Source organism: Taudactylus pleione, unplaced genomic scaffold, assembly GCF_031769625.1.
Source record: "Taudactylus pleione unplaced genomic scaffold, aTauple2 ptg000848l, whole genome shotgun sequence".
NCBI lineage: Eukaryota > Metazoa > Chordata > Amphibia > Anura > Myobatrachidae > Taudactylus > Taudactylus pleione.
The window spans coordinates 177,191-195,074 of NW_028285250.1; the positions used below are offsets into that span (position 1 = coordinate 177,191).

The 17,884-nt window shown below is 45.3% G+C and overlaps 1 protein-coding gene across 1 annotated transcript in view; it reads right to left on the reverse strand.

The window, feature by feature from the left end:
- Positions 1 to 17,884, reverse strand: part of VPS11 (VPS11 core subunit of CORVET and HOPS complexes) — a 37,264-nt gene continuing 19,380 nt past the window's right edge. The window contains exons 12-16 of the mRNA XM_088458751.1: positions 13,780 to 13,919; positions 13,473 to 13,675; positions 8,212 to 8,383; positions 2,724 to 2,946; positions 1 to 962 (exon numbers count right to left, since the gene is read on the reverse strand). Of these exons, the coding sequence (XP_088314877.1) occupies positions 798 to 962; positions 2,724 to 2,946; positions 8,212 to 8,383; positions 13,473 to 13,675; positions 13,780 to 13,919 (903 nt within the window). The 3' untranslated portion in view covers positions 1 to 797. The remainder of the gene's footprint in view (positions 963 to 2,723; positions 2,947 to 8,211; positions 8,384 to 13,472; positions 13,676 to 13,779; positions 13,920 to 17,884) is intronic.

Sequence of the window (17,884 nt, forward strand, 5' to 3'; positions counted from 1 at the left end):
TTATTCTGCATTAGAACATGGCGAGTTGTCCTTGTGTTCAATATCGTTGAATGCTTTGCTGTAAAATACTAATATAAAAATGTTTGTTAAAAAAAAAATATATATATTTTTGCGGTGATTACCTAGGCATGACATATAGCCAGACTGTCCCACCTCTTCATGACAGCGTATATACCCTTGTTGTTCATGGCATTGCATGGGGAGAGCAGCATGAGGAGGTTCCTTCTCTGTACAGTATAACATGTAATAAACACATTATGTTAATATATTAATATGTTTAGATCTGGTGATCACTTGAATAGGTTTAACAGCTTTACTATGAAAAACAAATTGTATGTATAAGTACAAACATTCAACAGTTCAGTTCACGACGAAGAACGGACTGAATTAAACATAATAATCCAAATCTAAATAGCAATGAAAACAATGACCAGAAGTATATTTTGTTACTGACCCAAAAAAAAGCTGTGCAATCATGCGCCTTTGTCTAACACTGCTGTATGTACATTATACACTAAGAGCAATGACCGCCTGATTCTGACATTGCAGTGTTTTTACTTATTACTCTTCCAATGAGAATTGCAGATTGTGGGAAGTAGGCTACCTGTCACATACCCCTTGTTATTCAGCCTGACCTGGAACAGTAACCGCACTTTCTTGTTACTGAAATAAGAGACACGCTTTCATCCCATAGTATATGCATCAGGAAATAAAATCTGTCTATTGTGGAATTCCATTATCCATATTATCGAACTGATTATTCGCTTCCTTGGGAGCATTCAGTGTTGGTTTCTGGATTAAACATTTCTCCTGGTGTTGATCAGGAGCTCTCGCTGTAATCCAGCATCCTTCGCTCCCCCCATTCGTCCCGTGGGAGCATCGGTTATTAGAGTTAGTTTGTTGAAGACACCACGCCCAAAGTATTCAGCGACCACGCTGAACCCATCATTGGAGCACTTTAGCTAGAGAAAAGGAATACAAAAAAAATGTATAAGACTAGAACTCCATTGTAAAATGACAACAAGTCAAGTTCCGATGGAGGTAGGAGGTCACCGTTTCAACTTCTCTCAAGTATATTAATGGAGCTAAATAGAATTTAACATCAGTTAAATGTCCAAACACAATCACCAAATTAGTGATGATGTACTCAAGAGGACCGATGGATGATCTGATGGACAGTCAAGGAGAGACTTGATCCACTTCGAAAACAAGTGTTACCAGGAACTCCTACTGCAGGAACACCTGCTGCCAGGTGTTGAACAGAAGCCCCCCCCCCCCCTCCCCCAAAACAATTTAAAGATCCTCCAATCCAACAAAATAAATCACCGCATGACATAGAAATTACAATGACATATTTTTATATATTTTTTATAGAGCGGCAACAAACAGTAGAGGACACTGTGTAGCACTATACACTGACGGGTTTATAATGGCTACATACAGTTGTGTCCACATACATCCATTCTCCGTATCACGTTACACAAAGTGTGGGTGCAGGGAGACTCTGAGGTGCCGAGCGTCTTTTAATGCGATTTTCTGTCCTTGAAATGCATCTTATTCGCACAGCGATGTGAATAGGATGCACAAGCAGCTTCTGCTGATTAAAATGATAAACGGCATTCAGGGGCGTATCTATAATAGGTACAGGGTGTGCGGGGCACTCGGGTCCCTGGGTCCAGGGGGGGCCCACAACGCACACCCTGCACCCATACTTCCTAATACTTAGCTGGAGAGGCGCTACACAACGCCTGGAAAACGGCCGCAGCGGCTACTTTCCCTGCCTTCTGTGCATGTGCAGTAGACTCCGAGCAAAAGCTAGTTCCCGGAGCCTACTGAAACTAAGTACGCCGCGGCCGCCAGAGAGAGGAGGGGGCCCCGGATGGTGAGTGAACACGGGCCCCCTCCTCTCTAAATACGCCAATGGCAGCTTGCCTATATTCTGTCTGTGACTGCGGGTGTATCTGCATGCGAAATGCTACGTTACAGTGTTACTGGCTGTGACTCCCTAACGTAGCATTTTGCATGAAGATGTACACAGAACATAGGCATGCCGCATATAACTAATCAACAAAAGCTGCTTGTGCGTCCTATTTGCATTGCGCAAGGAAGATGTATGTGGAAACATCTGTATAAGCGCTATAATTATTTTCACAACAGATACTTTTGTTACAAGGTATTATTTTGTAGTCACTCCCCTGCTACAGGTTTGTTAATGTTACTGGTAGGTAACAAGTCAAAGGGGACAATCTAATTAGCCGCGAGAGATGTGTTGCCGTTGCAAACGCCGGCATCGCATCTCGCATCCCTCGCGCCCCTTTCAGGCTGAACTCACTCACTTTCGTATGCAGCCCTGTGGGGTTGCGCACAGTTTTGAGCAAGTTCAGGCTACAGTCAAGTGCGGCTGTTGCCGCGATGACTCGCACCAGTGTCTCATTTTCTGATCTATGAACAAGCTCTAGGTCCCCTGGGGCCCCGCAGGTACACTTAGAGGCGCACTAAAAAGGCAACACATTGTGCCATGAAGGAGAACAAAAAAACATTAACAAAAGTTATAAGTGTACTTTCTGGTGTATACAGCTGATGAACAGTTCAACACTTTGGCAGAGACTGACAGCAGTTTATCATTAATAGGGAAATGCAACCTGACAGCGGCTAACCGTGCTTATGTGTAACAGCTAAACATGGAGTGACCGGACATAACAACTGGACGGTATCCTACTGACCTGGTGCTGGAATTGGTCATATAGATCTTTCTTCTCCTCTTGTGCCCTGATCATATCAAGAACCTGTCGATTCTCAGGCAGGCAGGTGGGGCAATCCGAGTCGCTCTCTGCGTAACTCTCAAAGCAGTGCTGGTGGAAGGAGTGGCCACATAGGAAGTGCACCGAAGGCAGCTCCAGAGCACTGCTGCAGATACTGCATTTAGTCTTCTGAAAGATTTTTGGGCTTAAGACAAAAAACAAAATCCAGCAATCAGTAACTTGCTAGAGTATTAATAAACCAGTCTGGCACTTTTTTGCTTGGAAGAAGTTATGGGGGGCATCCACAAGACGATTTTAGCAGGCGATTGAACGATAACGATATCGTTATCGTTATCGTTCAATCACTTAAAAAACGTTTGCAAATCGTGCAGTAATTGTTTCTAACGATGTACGATGCGCGCTCCCGCTGCTCGTTTGAGAGTCTCCTCCAACGACTGAACATCGAGGTCAATTTCACTTGATCGCTTTCATATCGATTAGAGATCGCTTACACATCGCTCACGCTGAACGATCAAACGATGAACCACTCCCTGACACTCCCAAACCCACTATAGCTGAAAGCTGTCAATCACAGATTGAAATGACATCGTTTATAGTTTGCAAATCGTTCAGAGTGGAAGATCAAATTTAAAGGGAAAATTCAAGAGAAAATCGTTTAGAGGTTGGACAGGGATAAAATCGTCTAGTGGATGCCCCCCCTTACTGTACACAGAAAACATTTAATTATTTGCTTCCACCAAGCCAAAGTGAAATCTGCATAAACAATAAGGGCCAAGAAACAGATAATAATCGAAGACGACAGGAACTTCATCTAGACAGGAGTATACCATTGCTTGCACATCCGCAATAACTATATGCATTATTGTATGGTACAAATTATAGCTCAGAACCATCACAGTAGCGCAAAACTCATGGTCAAACGGTAACACCTAGCCTTTGAAAAAAAATGTACACGCAAGCCTTAATTCCTGTATAAGAGACTGAGAGAATTGAAAAGCAATAAGTGTAGTGATCACAACACGTGCTTCTAGGTCAGCTAATACAACAAACTCCTGAGATAAAGACCAGAGCGTGCTAGAAGCACCAGAGCAGAAAGCGACACCCCAGGCAGGAAAGAGGAACTGCATCGGTTGTGGCTGGTGCACGGTGCTAGAATGAACACTAAAGTGTGTTGAATGATGCAGCAAATACAATACAATTGTCTTCTCATCACCTTCATATGGCAGGAAGCTCTTCTGTAGTATGTTTGAACAGAGTATTCCCTGATATGCTGTAGTGGAAACAAGCAATAAGGCTGTGCCAGTCACTAACACACGCAGAGGGGGTTTCGGAGTACCCAGAAACCCCCCTGACAGACTGAAGAGCAGGCACCATCTTCTTAAACCCCGCCCCCTTCGTGGGTCAATCAGGAGGAAGCGGGCCCAATATGACGTGATTCTATTAGAATTGCATCATTTGGCTCCGCCTCCTCCCAACTAACCGCCGCAATTTGTCGCTAGTGGGAGGGGCCTAATGACATGGTTCCAGCCTGCCAGGTCCCATCCTTACCAGGTCTACAACACACAACTGTTGCAAGGTACAGTGTGTGTGTAATGTATGTGTGAAATACAGTAGGTGTGTGCGTGTGTAAGGTGTATGTATATATGGCCCCATTTTTTTTAATTCAAAAGATGACCGTCGCGAGCCAACCACGGGTCGCGACTTCTTCGCCCCGCCCCCGTGGCTGGCTTATATAAGCCAGCGCGAGGCGGCAGCATGGCAGTTCAGCGGCGGAGAGGGAGCTGTCAAGATCTCCCGAAGAAAGAAGATACCGTAAGTCCTAGTGGGAGCAGCGGCCATGCAAAAGCGCTTACACAGGCTGCCGCCCACTAGGTGAAGAGGACACCAGAAGTCGTAGGGAGGTGGAAGCCACGCAAAAGAGCTAATTGGCTGCCACCCCCTAGGCGAAGCCGCGAATGCCCTGGCGGGTTGGTGCCCGCTAGGCTAAGACGCCGAAGTCGTGGCAGGTTGGTGTCCGCCAGGCAAAGTAATCCTGGGTTGGTGGCGGCCACGAGAAAGAGAGCTTAAAGGCCACCGCTCCCTAGGTGAAGACGCCGAAGCCCTGGGGGGTTGGTGCACGTCAGGCGCAGACGCCAAAGCCCTGGCGGGTTGGTGCCTACCAGATGAAGCCGCTGAAGCCCTGGCGGGCACGAAGATGCCGAAGCCCTGGAGTGGCAGTGGCCACGAAAAAGAGCTTAAAAAGGTCACTGCCCCCCAGGTGAAGGTGCAAACAAAATAAATATTTAAAAAAAAAAATTGGTGTAGTCTGTATATTTTAATATTTCTTTTACAGGTGTACTACAGGTACCAGTGGGTCCTAAATGTCCCGCTTGCAGGTACTTGTAGTTGTCCAAGTAGCAGCATGCGGGGGAGGCTTGCTGGGACCTATAGTTTACCCGAAAAAACAATATTCTTTCAAATGCACCACATCACACAATCAACCTGGCACCCACTGCCCAGGAGTGCTGGTGATAGCCCCGGGCTGGGGTGCCCTGAAGAGTGGGACCCCTTTATTGGGGTGGTCCCCAGCTCCCCAGGGTTCCCCGGCCTGGACTGACTAGTGGTCAGATTTGATGCTTCGGGTGGGGGACCCGGTGAAAGGGCTCCCCTGGCTCTGGCATTAGACTGCCCCAGCTAGAAAAAGTCTGGTGCTGGCTCTGGACAATACAGGGGCACCCTACGCATTTTTCCCCCTGTATTTCCAGAACCGGCTCAGAGCCCAGTGCTGGTTTCTTCTGAATACAGGGGACCCCTACATCGTTTGTCCCCTGTATTTTGACAACTAGGACTGGCTCTAAAAAGCCCGGTGCTGGTTGTGCTAAATGCAAGGGAGCCCTACGCTTTTTGTCCCCTGTATTTTCACAACTAGGACTGGCAGTGAAAAGCCCGGGGCTGGTTGTGCTTTAGGTGGGGGGACGGCCATGTCCTTTTATTTATTTTTATTTTACACATATTCAGTTTTTAAAGATGCATAGATGGATCTCACCGATACATCTATGCATCTGTGTCTTATTGATTTTATTTTCTCAGACGCATGCCCAGCGCCAGTAAGCCCCTCTGTCGCCCGCTGATGCCCCTGTGCACTGCCCCGCACCCCCGCAGCCGTCTGTCTCTGTGCACCCCCAAAACCCCTCCTGTGTGCCGTCCTTCCTCCACCTGCGCTAATGTACCATTTTGTTGTCCATGTCCCCTGCGGCGGCTAGGTTTGCTCCTCCAAACCCTGATAGTTAATACATTTTAAAAAAGCAATGCAATTTCAAGACAAAAAACCTTACAGTTTCACATGTCCCATTAAGGCTTCTTAGACATGATCTCAAATTGCACAAAACCTATTGAATTTCTGCCACTCAAAATTAAAAAAGCAATGAAATTCCAATCATTAAGGCTGATGCCTTAATGGACGTGTTCCTTCCGCAATACAGATATGGTATGCCATCACACCCTGTGGTTAACTGCAGATTCAGCACTCTCACAGAGTGAGATTGCCGTTATGGTGGAGCTGTTAATTCACAGAATTCTGTGCTCATTGGAATACACACATGCAGTCTATTCAACTGAGGTCTGAGCAGAAGATAGAGCTGCGCATATGGGATAAGAGTGGTGTGGATGGTGGGAGGAGAAAGTGGCGTGGAAGGGTGAGACAGAAAGGCGTGTACAGGGGGGGGGGGGAGATTAAGCAGTACAGAGGGGGGGAGCCAATGTGATGTAGATGGGTGGAAAACAGTGGTGCGGATAAGGGAAGAGAAAGAGTGATACAGATGGGTGAAAACAGTGGTGCGGATGGAGAGGGAAACAGAGAGGCACAGTTTGGGGGGACAGAGCAACGTGGATGGGGGGTACAGAGTGGCATGAACATAGGAAGACAGCAGTGCAGATGGGTAAAGACATATTGGTGCGGATGAGGGAATACAGACTAGCACAAATGGGAGAACACACAACAGTAGGGATTGGGGAAGACAGATTGGTGCGGGTGGGGAGGGGAGACAAGAGTTGCACGCTTGGGGGTGGGACAGAGTGATGCAGATGGAGGAAGAAAGCGTGCCACAGATGAGAGGAAGACAGAGCGGTATGGCTGGGGGGAAGGCAGTGGTGTAAATGGAAGGAAACAGAGTGGCATGGATGCAGGAAGACAGGGCAGTGCAGATGAGGGAATAAAAAACTAGCACAATAAGGAGACCACACAGCTGCAAGGATAGGGGAAAATAGAGCACAATGGAGGCACAGATAGTGTACATGCATAGAGAGAGTATGATAGTTTTAGCAATTAGGGAGTTGAATGTGTATTCTGAATGAGATGGATGTATGAAGTGAGAAGGATGTTGAAACCCAGTGGGATTGTTGTGGTGAATGAATAGGATGATTGCGGGCAATGAGTGGGATGTGTGTGCCACATAACTGCTCAGACCTCAGTTGAATAGACTGCATGTGTGTATTCCAATGAGCACAGAATTCTGTGAATTAGCAGCTCCACCATTATGTGAGTAACGGCAATCTCACTCTGTGAGAGTGCTGAATCTGCAGTTAACCACAGGGTATGATAACATACCATATCTGTATTGCGCAAAGAACACATCCATTAAGGCATCTGCCTTAACGATCAGAATTTCTTTGTTTTTGCATTTGAGTGGCTGAAATTCAATAGATGTTGTGAAATTTGGAATAATATAAATTTTACCTATTGTTTTTTTTTTTTAATTGAGTAATTTTTATAGGTTTATAGAAATACATTAACAAATAACCAAACAAAATAAAAGAGAAAAAATACACACACATATACATAAACACACACACATATATATATATATATATACACATAAATACATAATCAAATAACAGTATCTGGAATATAAAAATAAAAAAGTTTTACCTATTGTAATAACGGGAAATGTAAGAGGCTGAACCTAGTGGCTTATTAAATCTCCCTACAGATCTCAGAGCCACACAATCTGATCCGTTAACAACCAGATTGCTATGCTTCTTTTTTGGAAACATTATAATAACGTATTTATAAGGCTCCACACACATCCAGGGGTAAATTTACTAAGATGAGAGTTTTAGAAATGGAGATGTTGCCCATGGCAACCAATCAGATTCCGCTTAACATTTAACTAGCACCTTCTAGAAGATAATAACTAGAATCTGATTGGTTGCTATGGGCAACATCTCCACTTCTAAAAACTCTCAGTTTAGTAAATTTATCCCCCAGAGTATCAAACGTAGAGAACAATGGGCATAGAAGGTACAGTATTAAACCTGGAAGCATATAAGAAATAATAGGCTGGGTGTATAAGTAAGATAGAGAATATGCAGGAAGGGGAGGGTGGGAGCGTGAGGACTCCTAGGTGGATGAGGTGAGAGCAGATGATACAGGCAAGTTACAAAACATGACAATCAGGTTCTTCTCTCTCACCTATTACGCAGTTCATGGATCTCCCGCCGGATGCGGGCTGTATCTTCCCTGTACTGAGCAACAGTCCTTTCGTCCTCCTCCGTCTGCTGGCTCAGCTTCTGCATTTTGTTGATCAGGTAGTCCCTGATCACAGACAGGGTGGCAGTGGAGTTATGAGCCAAGGTCTGGACCACTGTAAAATGATATAGTCGTTCAGTCACTTACTGTATCTGAACCAGCCAGCCTTTTATTTAGTAACTTACTGATGGGCAACTGCTGCATGCCATGGGGAGTAAACAACCTAGAATCATTAGGGGCCACATATGAAAGTCATGGCATGACTGAGTACCGTGTTCAATTATTTTGGTACAGTGTTGCCTGAAACTTGAGACACATTTGTATTTGCCAGATTTTATCCACTTGTGATAAAAAAAACACCATTACTAAATAAAGTTCTTTATTATTCTAGCTTATTTTTGTTGCTTTTATCCAAGTATTTAGGTAATCAGTTGCGCAAGTGGATTTTTGTTGCTAAAGGTATAGGACAGCTGCTATCTGGAATCACCTGGATCTAATGCGGAGGGCGCTGCACACATTGTCAAATCCAAGTGCAATAAAATGATAAGAAATAATTAACTCTGCCTGATACAAAATTCGGTACATGGATGAACAGCGCAGAATAAGCGAGAAAGAAAATGAACAGAAGTTACAAGAGGTGCAACGCACCAGAATGCGCAAGAGACAATGTGAGAACACAGCTAATATCTCAGAGTCCTTAGAGGGAAGGCATTCATGTACTGGTTAATTGAAAAAGTTAGGACAACATAATTCGTTATAAACATATATTATACGGAAAAGTTAAAAGTGGATTCTTATCTAATGACTTCTGAATTAAAACTGTAATCACTTGAGCTAAAAAAAGATATCCACCAATATTAATATCGTTTATTGCTCATTGTATAACCTCCCGAATCAGTACAGCCAGTATGGAAGGGCTATAAACATACAGTCTGGTGCATAAATATTGGGACATTGACAGAATTTTCATATTTTGGCCTCTATTCACCACCACATTGGCTTTGAAATGAAACAAACAAGATGTGATTTAATTGCAGACTTTCAGATTTAATTTGAGGGTTATTACATCCAAATCAGGTGAACAGTGTAGGAATTACAACGGTTTCTATATGTGCCTCCTACTTTTTAAGGGTCCAAAAGTAATAGGACTATCAACTGAAAAGCTATTTCATGGACAGGTGTGGGCGATTCCCTCGTTATTTCATTATCAATTAAGCAGGTAAAAGGTCTGGAGTTGATTCTAGGTGTGACATTTACATTTGGAATCAGTTGCTGTCGACTCTCAATATGAGATCCAAAGAGCTGTCACTATCAGTGAAGCAAGCCATCATTAGGCTGAAAAATCAAAAGAAATCCATCAGAGAGATAGCAAAAACATTAGGTGTGGCCAAATCAACTGTTTGGAACATTCTTAAAAAGAAAGAACGCACCGGAGAGCTCAGCAACACCAAAAGACCCGGAAGACCACGTAAAACAACTATTTATGCACCTGACTGTATACTGAGAGAGAATGAGGTGTATCTGAATTCTTAGAGTAATCTGTTGTAAAACTGGATTTTTGGTACTTAGTACCAAATTCTCTGAATTCATTAGTGGGACACTGTTAAACTTGGGGTGTAGAGGAAACTGTTGCAGGTGTAAGCACTAACTGTATGCCTTCTCACCTCTAAATCCCCCAATCAGAGATCAATTTACAACTAACATATCCTATAGGATATAACCAAACCAAGCAACCGGACAATGATCCCGCAAAAACAATAAATAAGTGTGTGTAGACCTGGTGTCTCCCAAATAGACAGAGTAATGCACTCAATGACAAGTATCACAAATCCTTTTCCTTCATTCACTTTACAGGTCACGCAAAACATTGGGGATACTCCTAAGCTGCCCCGGGATAGGCTCAGATACAGCAGTTTGCAAAGTTGTTTGTCCCAAAAGGTTTCTTAAGCAGATTGGTGTAGTGGATAGCATTACTGCCTCACAGTGCCAACGTCATGAGTTCTATTCCCAGTCTTGGCGCATCTGTGTAAAGTCTGTATGTACTTCCCATGTTTGTGCAGATTTTCTCTGGGTACTCAGATTCTCTCTCACACACTATAAAACATACTGGTAGGTTAATTGGCTTCTGGCAAAAAATTAAGGTGTGTGTGTGTCATGTGATAGGGAATATAGAGTGTAACCTTCCCTGGGGCAAGGACTGATGTGAATGACCAAAATATTGTCTGTAAAGAGCTGCAGAATATATAAACAACTTAATACAAAGACAGTGAACCAATGGAATTTGAAAAAGGTATTAATGGAAGACCAGAAGGTTCCATACCGCACTGCCCATGAGGCGCTCACAGATCTGGTAGAGTGGGCCAAAATGTTTTCTAGAGTCCTCTCAGACATATAATCCTGCTGGACTAACCATAATCCATCTAGACACCTTTCATTTCCATATTGGCCAATCTCTCTTGTAAGTCATCAAGAACAAGGATCTTATTTGTCCTATGCAAGGAAGACAAACTACATATATAAATGTGCTGGAACGAAGGCTTGGTGCAAAGGACAGCTCTGTCTACATGAAGGACCATATATACTAACAGAGGTAATAGCTAGTAGATTGACAATTTCACAGGAAATAACTGAAAATCAATGGATTCAAGCGACTGCTTCTGCAACACATAAAAAGGACCAAGTTGAGGTCCCACAGAAAAACTGGCAGAACATGAGGTGGTTGGATATTGAGAACCCCTTGAAGAATGGCCCCAAACCTCAGGAATGTGATTCAATTATAGCCTGGAAGAAAATAGATAGGGGTGAAAGCTGGTCTGAGGGGCCACTTTCCAGGCCAGCTGGTAAACAGACGACAAGAGCTGTGCCAATACAATGGATGAAGTGCGAATGCCGATTCTCTGTAGGTTAATGTAGGTTCTCTACACTCTATCGTAAGTTTTTGAGGAGACTGGCTAAATGGCCCTGATCATGGTCTTAATTACTTGCTGAGACAGCCCCTTAGTCCGTACGATCACAGCCTCAACAGACATGCCATTAAAGCAATATAAGGTAAACCCGAACATCAAAATGGACTAAAACTTATAAAAAAAGGTTCTCTCAGGAGGCAGCATCCACCAAGGCTCTGCCGCCACGCTTTGAATGTCAACGTACCCTGGACTTCCTCGCCAGTCCAGTACTACCAGAATTACTGGGACAACTTCTTACTTGCCCGGGTACCTAGGAAACTTTGGGCTCACAGAGATAAAAAAAAATAAAAAAAATAGATACACTAGTCAGCACATCCATGGGAATGTCAAAGCATCCAGTAGGAATGGCTTGTTATTGCACTACCAAGGTACCTTGTGGGTCAGCCAAGAGGCCATCACGTCGGTCTTTGGCTGACCCCACCTTTCAACTTTCTGGTTGGAGGGACCACTCAACAGGATAAATGGCATGCCGGCCAAAGAGATCAGCCTCTCCAATCATTCACCCACAGGATGAACACGGCAGAGATTGCTAGGACATAACGTTCAGCTCTGTGAACGATCATGGCCAATTTCTTCACTGCCAAACGGCTTCTGGTCCCTCCTTGCTCAGTTATGTATGCCACAGCCGTGGCACTGTCCAATTGAATACAAATGTGTCAGCCCTTAAGATGTACTGAGCTTGAGCAGGCCATGTAGTTCCATTCAGAGCTTGAGAAAGTTTATAGGTAGCTAGCTTTTCCTTGTCTAGTGACCAAAGGCCCTGCAGGCGAAGGATCAGGGGGCAGTGAACAATAACCATTTCCTGCAGACTGGAATCGTTAGCCACAAGGGACAATACCAGATGGAAAGGAGCTGTGTTTTAATCTCTTCAGGCACTACAGAAGGGACTGACAAGGTTAGGCTATGACAACCTAATACTTGGATTGGAATGTCCAAGAGTGGATGCAGGCACACACCGCACAACTTCGATACAGGATACCATTTGTCCAACTAGCTTCAGGCACCTGTTTCTTAACGGCCAGAACCGTTGCTTTTGTCAAAAGACTGGCATCCTATGTCCAAGAGGAGACACAGACAAATCGTGCACTATGTTTGGCCATGTTTTTTTTTTATTTTTGAGAAACAAAAAAAGTAAAAAAAAAAAAAAAAATACATAAGGGCCTAATATATCAGCAAAACAAGGCTGTCTGCATAAAAAGATAGAACAGACCATACTTGTGCATATACATAGGAAGAATAAACCGAAAAGGTAAATGCATTTGTTTGTGCAAGAAACAGACTCGACCCAAGTCTATTAGCTCTTTTGGCATTGGATCTATCAATCCTGATGAAAGTAAGGAATGGATGGATAAGAGCATCCACTGTGCCCAAGGTTTCTTCTGGGACTAAGTACTTAAAACTCCTCCTACTGCCAGGCTCCATTCAACAATTCAGCTAACCGGGGATAGGACAGAAAGGAGGCAGTGTGCTCCTTTTTAATTGAACAATGAAACGTCCTGAACAACAGATTCTACTGAATCTTGAATATTGAGTGTCTGTTAAATCACTAAGACTAACTTATCAACCCCTGCCCACCCCCATCTGCTGGAGGAGTCATCCTCCCATTCTGTGAGCTCTTAAATATCTGTGTTCTCTGGAATTCTCTTCCTCCACTAAGGAAGAGTTCCCTATGGAGTGGACCCAAACAGATCCCTTAAGCTTGAGATGATGAGGTCTCTAAGAAGATTTTGAGTGAGGAAGACCCCTGACGAAACCCTTTTCCAAAGAACAGACCCAGAGAGGCTCCAGTACTATTGCCAGAGGTTGAAGTGCCCCACTGAGGGAAAAGTTTTTGAGAGGGTGAAGCCACTGCTGGATGTATGAGGGGAAGGAGGAATGTGTTCAATAGACTCCATAAGACACTCAGACCATCTCTACATTTCTATGATAGAGTCCACCAATGTCTTGACCCAGGCTGGATTCTCCCAGGACGTGTGGTCCTCAGTCTCACAAGCCACATGCCATTGATTTAGAAGTAATGCCCATATCTGCAACAATGCCTCCTCCACTGCAAGGTTAGCAGTGTTGCCCAATGTGAATGAAAGAGAAACAGACATTGTCAGGCCAATTTACAATGACTTCTCCAAAAATAGCCCCAAGCAATACGTTTCTTCTCAGCATGGCAGCAATTACTAGATTGTAAACTTATTCATATGAATGAAAATCGCTGTAAAGTATAAAAACATGTGAGGAACTCACCCAAGAGTGGAGGCATAAGGTTTTTACTCTCTATATGCCTCAGCACTGTGGCTATGTGTTCTTTGCAGTCTTCTTCCTTGCGAGCAAAATAACTAAGTGCCTGCTCCCACAAGCAGCTTTCTTGCTCTCCATATTGCTTGCAGGCCTCGATCACCTCCTGGTACTGATCGTTCTGCATGTGGTAATGCATGATCTGCTGAAAACTACCAGAAAGTGGAAACGAAGGGACAGTCATACACAGACGCCATATAATTCCAGATATAATGGGGTACAGCTATAGATGCTGAGGCATCACGGCCACACTCACAGCTTGCCTTGCTCATACAGATACAGCACTCCTTTCTGGAAGTTGTGCATCTGGCACAGGACCAGAGCTTTGTCAAACACATTCTTGAAGCGACCGCTCTTCAGCAGAGTCATGGCATCATTCTGGAGCTGCTGCTTTGCCTGTTAAAAAGTAAGAGAACATCTATTTTAAGCTACGGAAATGTCAATCTGGCATCTAAACCTACCTGACAAGAGTGTAAAATAAAATGGCAATCGCGTCCGCTTCCAGTGATCGGAAAGCAATGCAAACATCCACCTGTACTTAAGAGTCTTCCGCATCCAGGCGGCTGCACCGCCCCCAACTCACCAATATGAGAGCAGCAGTTAGCACTACTATCTGTATTTGCACCAACCATAGTCTTGGAGCAGGAGCATCAGTCATCAAGGGACACAACCACAATGCCCTTATGACTCCCACACAGCATGACGTAGCCATTGTGGCTCGTCCGACTGCATAAAGGGAGGCTCCACAAATGTACTCTCTGCCAATCTGCATATCTTGCACAATTCTGAGGACCTCGAACCCTTCACTTTCATCTCGTGTACATTTCTCTAGGTCACAGGTTCTCAAACTCGGTCCTCAGGACCACAAACAGTGCATGTTTTCCAGGTCTCCTCACAGAATCACAAGTGAAATAATTAGCTCCACCTGTGAATATTTTAAAATGTGTCAGTGAGTAATGAATACACCTGAATACATCTTCAAAAACAGATCACTGTTCCCCCGGACAGTCTAGTGATAAGCTTAGCGTTCCCGCTAGGCTATTTTAGTGGGGCGCTGCGCCCTGCCCTCCTTCTGGAGGACAAAAAGCGCCCTGCCCTCACCGCGCAGCGCACCGCTATGACAGCCTGCGGGTGCCATCTTCACCCGCGGGTCGCAGTGTCCCGCGGGTGGGGAAATGTGCGGTGACCCGGTCACCGCCAGTGAACAGACGCTGGGCTCATGCGCCTGGCATCTATTCTACCTGTCAGCAGCGCTTGGGGGCTGCCCAGCATGCCCGTAAGTGCCGGGCGCGCCAAGAGTGACGAATAGGCGACGCGTCTTATAGACACGCCCCCTTTTCCAATGACCACGCCCCCTTTCCGGGTGTGCGCACGAGCGGAAGTGCCCTCTCTAGCCTGCCGCCGGAGCTAGAGTGAACACTAATAGCTGTATGTACTTTGGTGTCCTAGACCTCGGTCTCACTGGAAGAGATGACGTACACAAAAGCTAGCCTGTTTATGTTGCCTCTCTCTGAGTGTTTCTAGCCTTATGCAAATGATCCTTTAATTACACTATTAAGGGGAAATGGCTTTTTATTTGCCCCTGAAACAGTGTTTCTTGTAAATGTGTTTCCCTGTATTAAAAAATATGCACCATTTTAAGTCTATTTTTGAGTTAAGTAATTTTTACTGGAATTTTAAAAACAGTAACAAATCAATTATATAATAAACAGCACATAAGACATATGGGTGTCAAAGAAGTAGCATCTATATCAGCATATTATACATCTTATAGTAAATATGATAAAATGATATAAATAATGAAAAAAACGCAAAAAAAAAAAACAGGAAGAGAGTCACAAAGATTTACAACTATATAAAGACATTGAGTCAATATTATGTATAAACACATCATCCATTCCATGGTGAGCAGGGCAAGGTTAGCAGAATATAACCAACAAAAACAAACAGCACACTCAAAAAACACCACTATCCCCGTCGGCGGAGGCCGTATCGAGACGGACACAACCGTCTTTACCAGACTGCCTGTTGAACATTTATTACCTCGTGTTCTTCGGAGGTTAAAGCTGAGCCATCAGATAATTCAAATACATCAGAATAAACCAGCAACACACCTAATGTAAGTCTTCTTCATCAGAATCAATACTGATTAATGACCATTATATTTTGCCATTTATCCTGGTTCAAATCTTTCTTGGTTACAAAACTCTGCAGCAGCTCCTGGTCACATACAGCACAATTTAACAGGTTTTTCCAACTGTATTGGATGCTGTCTTGTCTTTAGTATCAAGCTCTCTGCTGAATGCAAATGATACTGCTTTAGGAAGGATAGCTAAAAGCACACCTACACATATGGCCTGGGGCTCATCATATCCTTTATATGGGGCCGTATTTTCCTCCATAGGTTACAATCTGAGCATCATTCAAGTGCTGCTTTGTTCCCAGCTCCGGGTAAGCCACCGCGACGTGTACCTGGTGAAGGGACCACCTGGTCCCTTCCACCAGCGTCGGCTGGAAAGTGGTGGCGGGAGAAGCTTGGCTCCGGGCGCAAGCTAAGCGGAGCTCGCTGCCCGGAGGCCAAGAAGCGGTGGCGGTTGTTTGGCACTGGCCGCGAGTCAAACACGGCTCGCGGTCTAGCAGCCAATAGGAGGCAGGCGCGACGAGCCATAGCCCCGCCCATTTGCGGCGTCTTGTATTAGATGCCGCTGAGCGGAGGGGAGGAGTGAAGACCTACCGAAGAGAAGAGCATCGCAGCAACAGTTCCGGTGGCCGCGCAAGAGGCCAGAAAACGGTGTGATCGAGGAGGAAGAAAGGAAGATCCGGCGCCGCTGGCCCGTCCTGGAAGAATGAAGCTGAGGACCAGAGATGACCACGGGGGTGGAAAGAAAAAGAGCTAACGAAGCTCCCCCCAAAGCCCCCCCCCTCCCCCCCCGCAGCCCCCCCCCTCCCCCCCCGCAGCCTCTTCCACCGTAACAGTAGGCGACCTTGGGCAACAGGTATTTAACCCCTCCCTAGAACACCAGGGTTGTCGGGCACTAGGCCCGTGGGATGAATTCAGGCAATAGGCCTATGGGTAAATAGGCGGGCACAAGGCCCAGGCTACATAGGGGGCATTAGGCAGAATTGAAGGTGTCTTCCCCACAAATAGGTGTGAGTGACCTGGGTATTAGGTCACTAAAAGGCAATTAGGTGGGCCACTAGTGGGAGCAATGCATAGGGGGTCAATTACTGCGGGCAATGCATAGGGAAATTACTACTGGGGGCAATGCATAGGGGGACTACTACTGGGGGCAATGCATAGGGGGACTACTACTGGGGGCAATGCATAGGGGGACTAATACTGGGGGCAATGCATAGGGGGACTAATACTGGGGGCAATGCATAGGGGGACTAATACTGGGGGCAATGCATAGGGGGACTACTACTGGGGGCAATGCATAGGGGGACTACTACTGGGGGCAATGCATAGGGGGACTACTACTGGGGGCAATGCATAGGGGGACTACTACTGGGGGCAATGCATAGGGGGACTACTACTGGGGGCAATGCATAGGGGGACTAAAGGGCATTAATGTGCAGCATAATGTGTAAAGTCCGGGCATGGCTGTGTGGCATCATTTGTACGGGGTATTACTGCATGGCATAATGTGTAAAGACCGGGCATTAATGTGCGGCATGTGTAAAGACAGAGCATTACTGTGTGGCAAAATGTGTGAAGGGCATTACTGCGCGGCATAAATGTGTAAAAGACATTACTGCGGGGCACTACTGTGTGACGTAATGTTAATAAGGCCTACTATACAGTGAAAAGCTAAAACAGCCATCCCTGCTCGTGGGCCGCAGTGACCGGCATGGCATGTATGCACACTGCAGGGAGAGCTTGCCTTGAGGGCATCCCAGCATCTCCTTGAGTGCTGGGGACACCCCCTACAGTGATGAAAAGGGGACGCATCTCAAGGACACGTCTCCTTTTCTAAACGACCACACCACTTTTTTGGGCGCGCACCAAAGGCGCGCGGAGTGTCCCTTTGCGAGAGACGCCCTCTGCCTGCCCTAACAAGATGACTAGGGCATTGCAGGAGATACCTGGAATATCCGCTGTGGTCTCCTGTACATACATACCAGTTATTTTTAATACTTCTATACCACCTCAGAATATGGTTGCCTTCTAGGATATACCACATATATTCTTTGATAAATATGCCTATTATTACCTAAAGCGTTATTCATAGGCTAACCATACTAACACTTTCAAACGGGACACTCATGAATTAATTACACAGGTTCTGTGACTGGTTGACTTCATGCCTGGATTTCACCTGGTTTTAATGAGCCACAGAACCTGTGTAATCCGTGAGTGT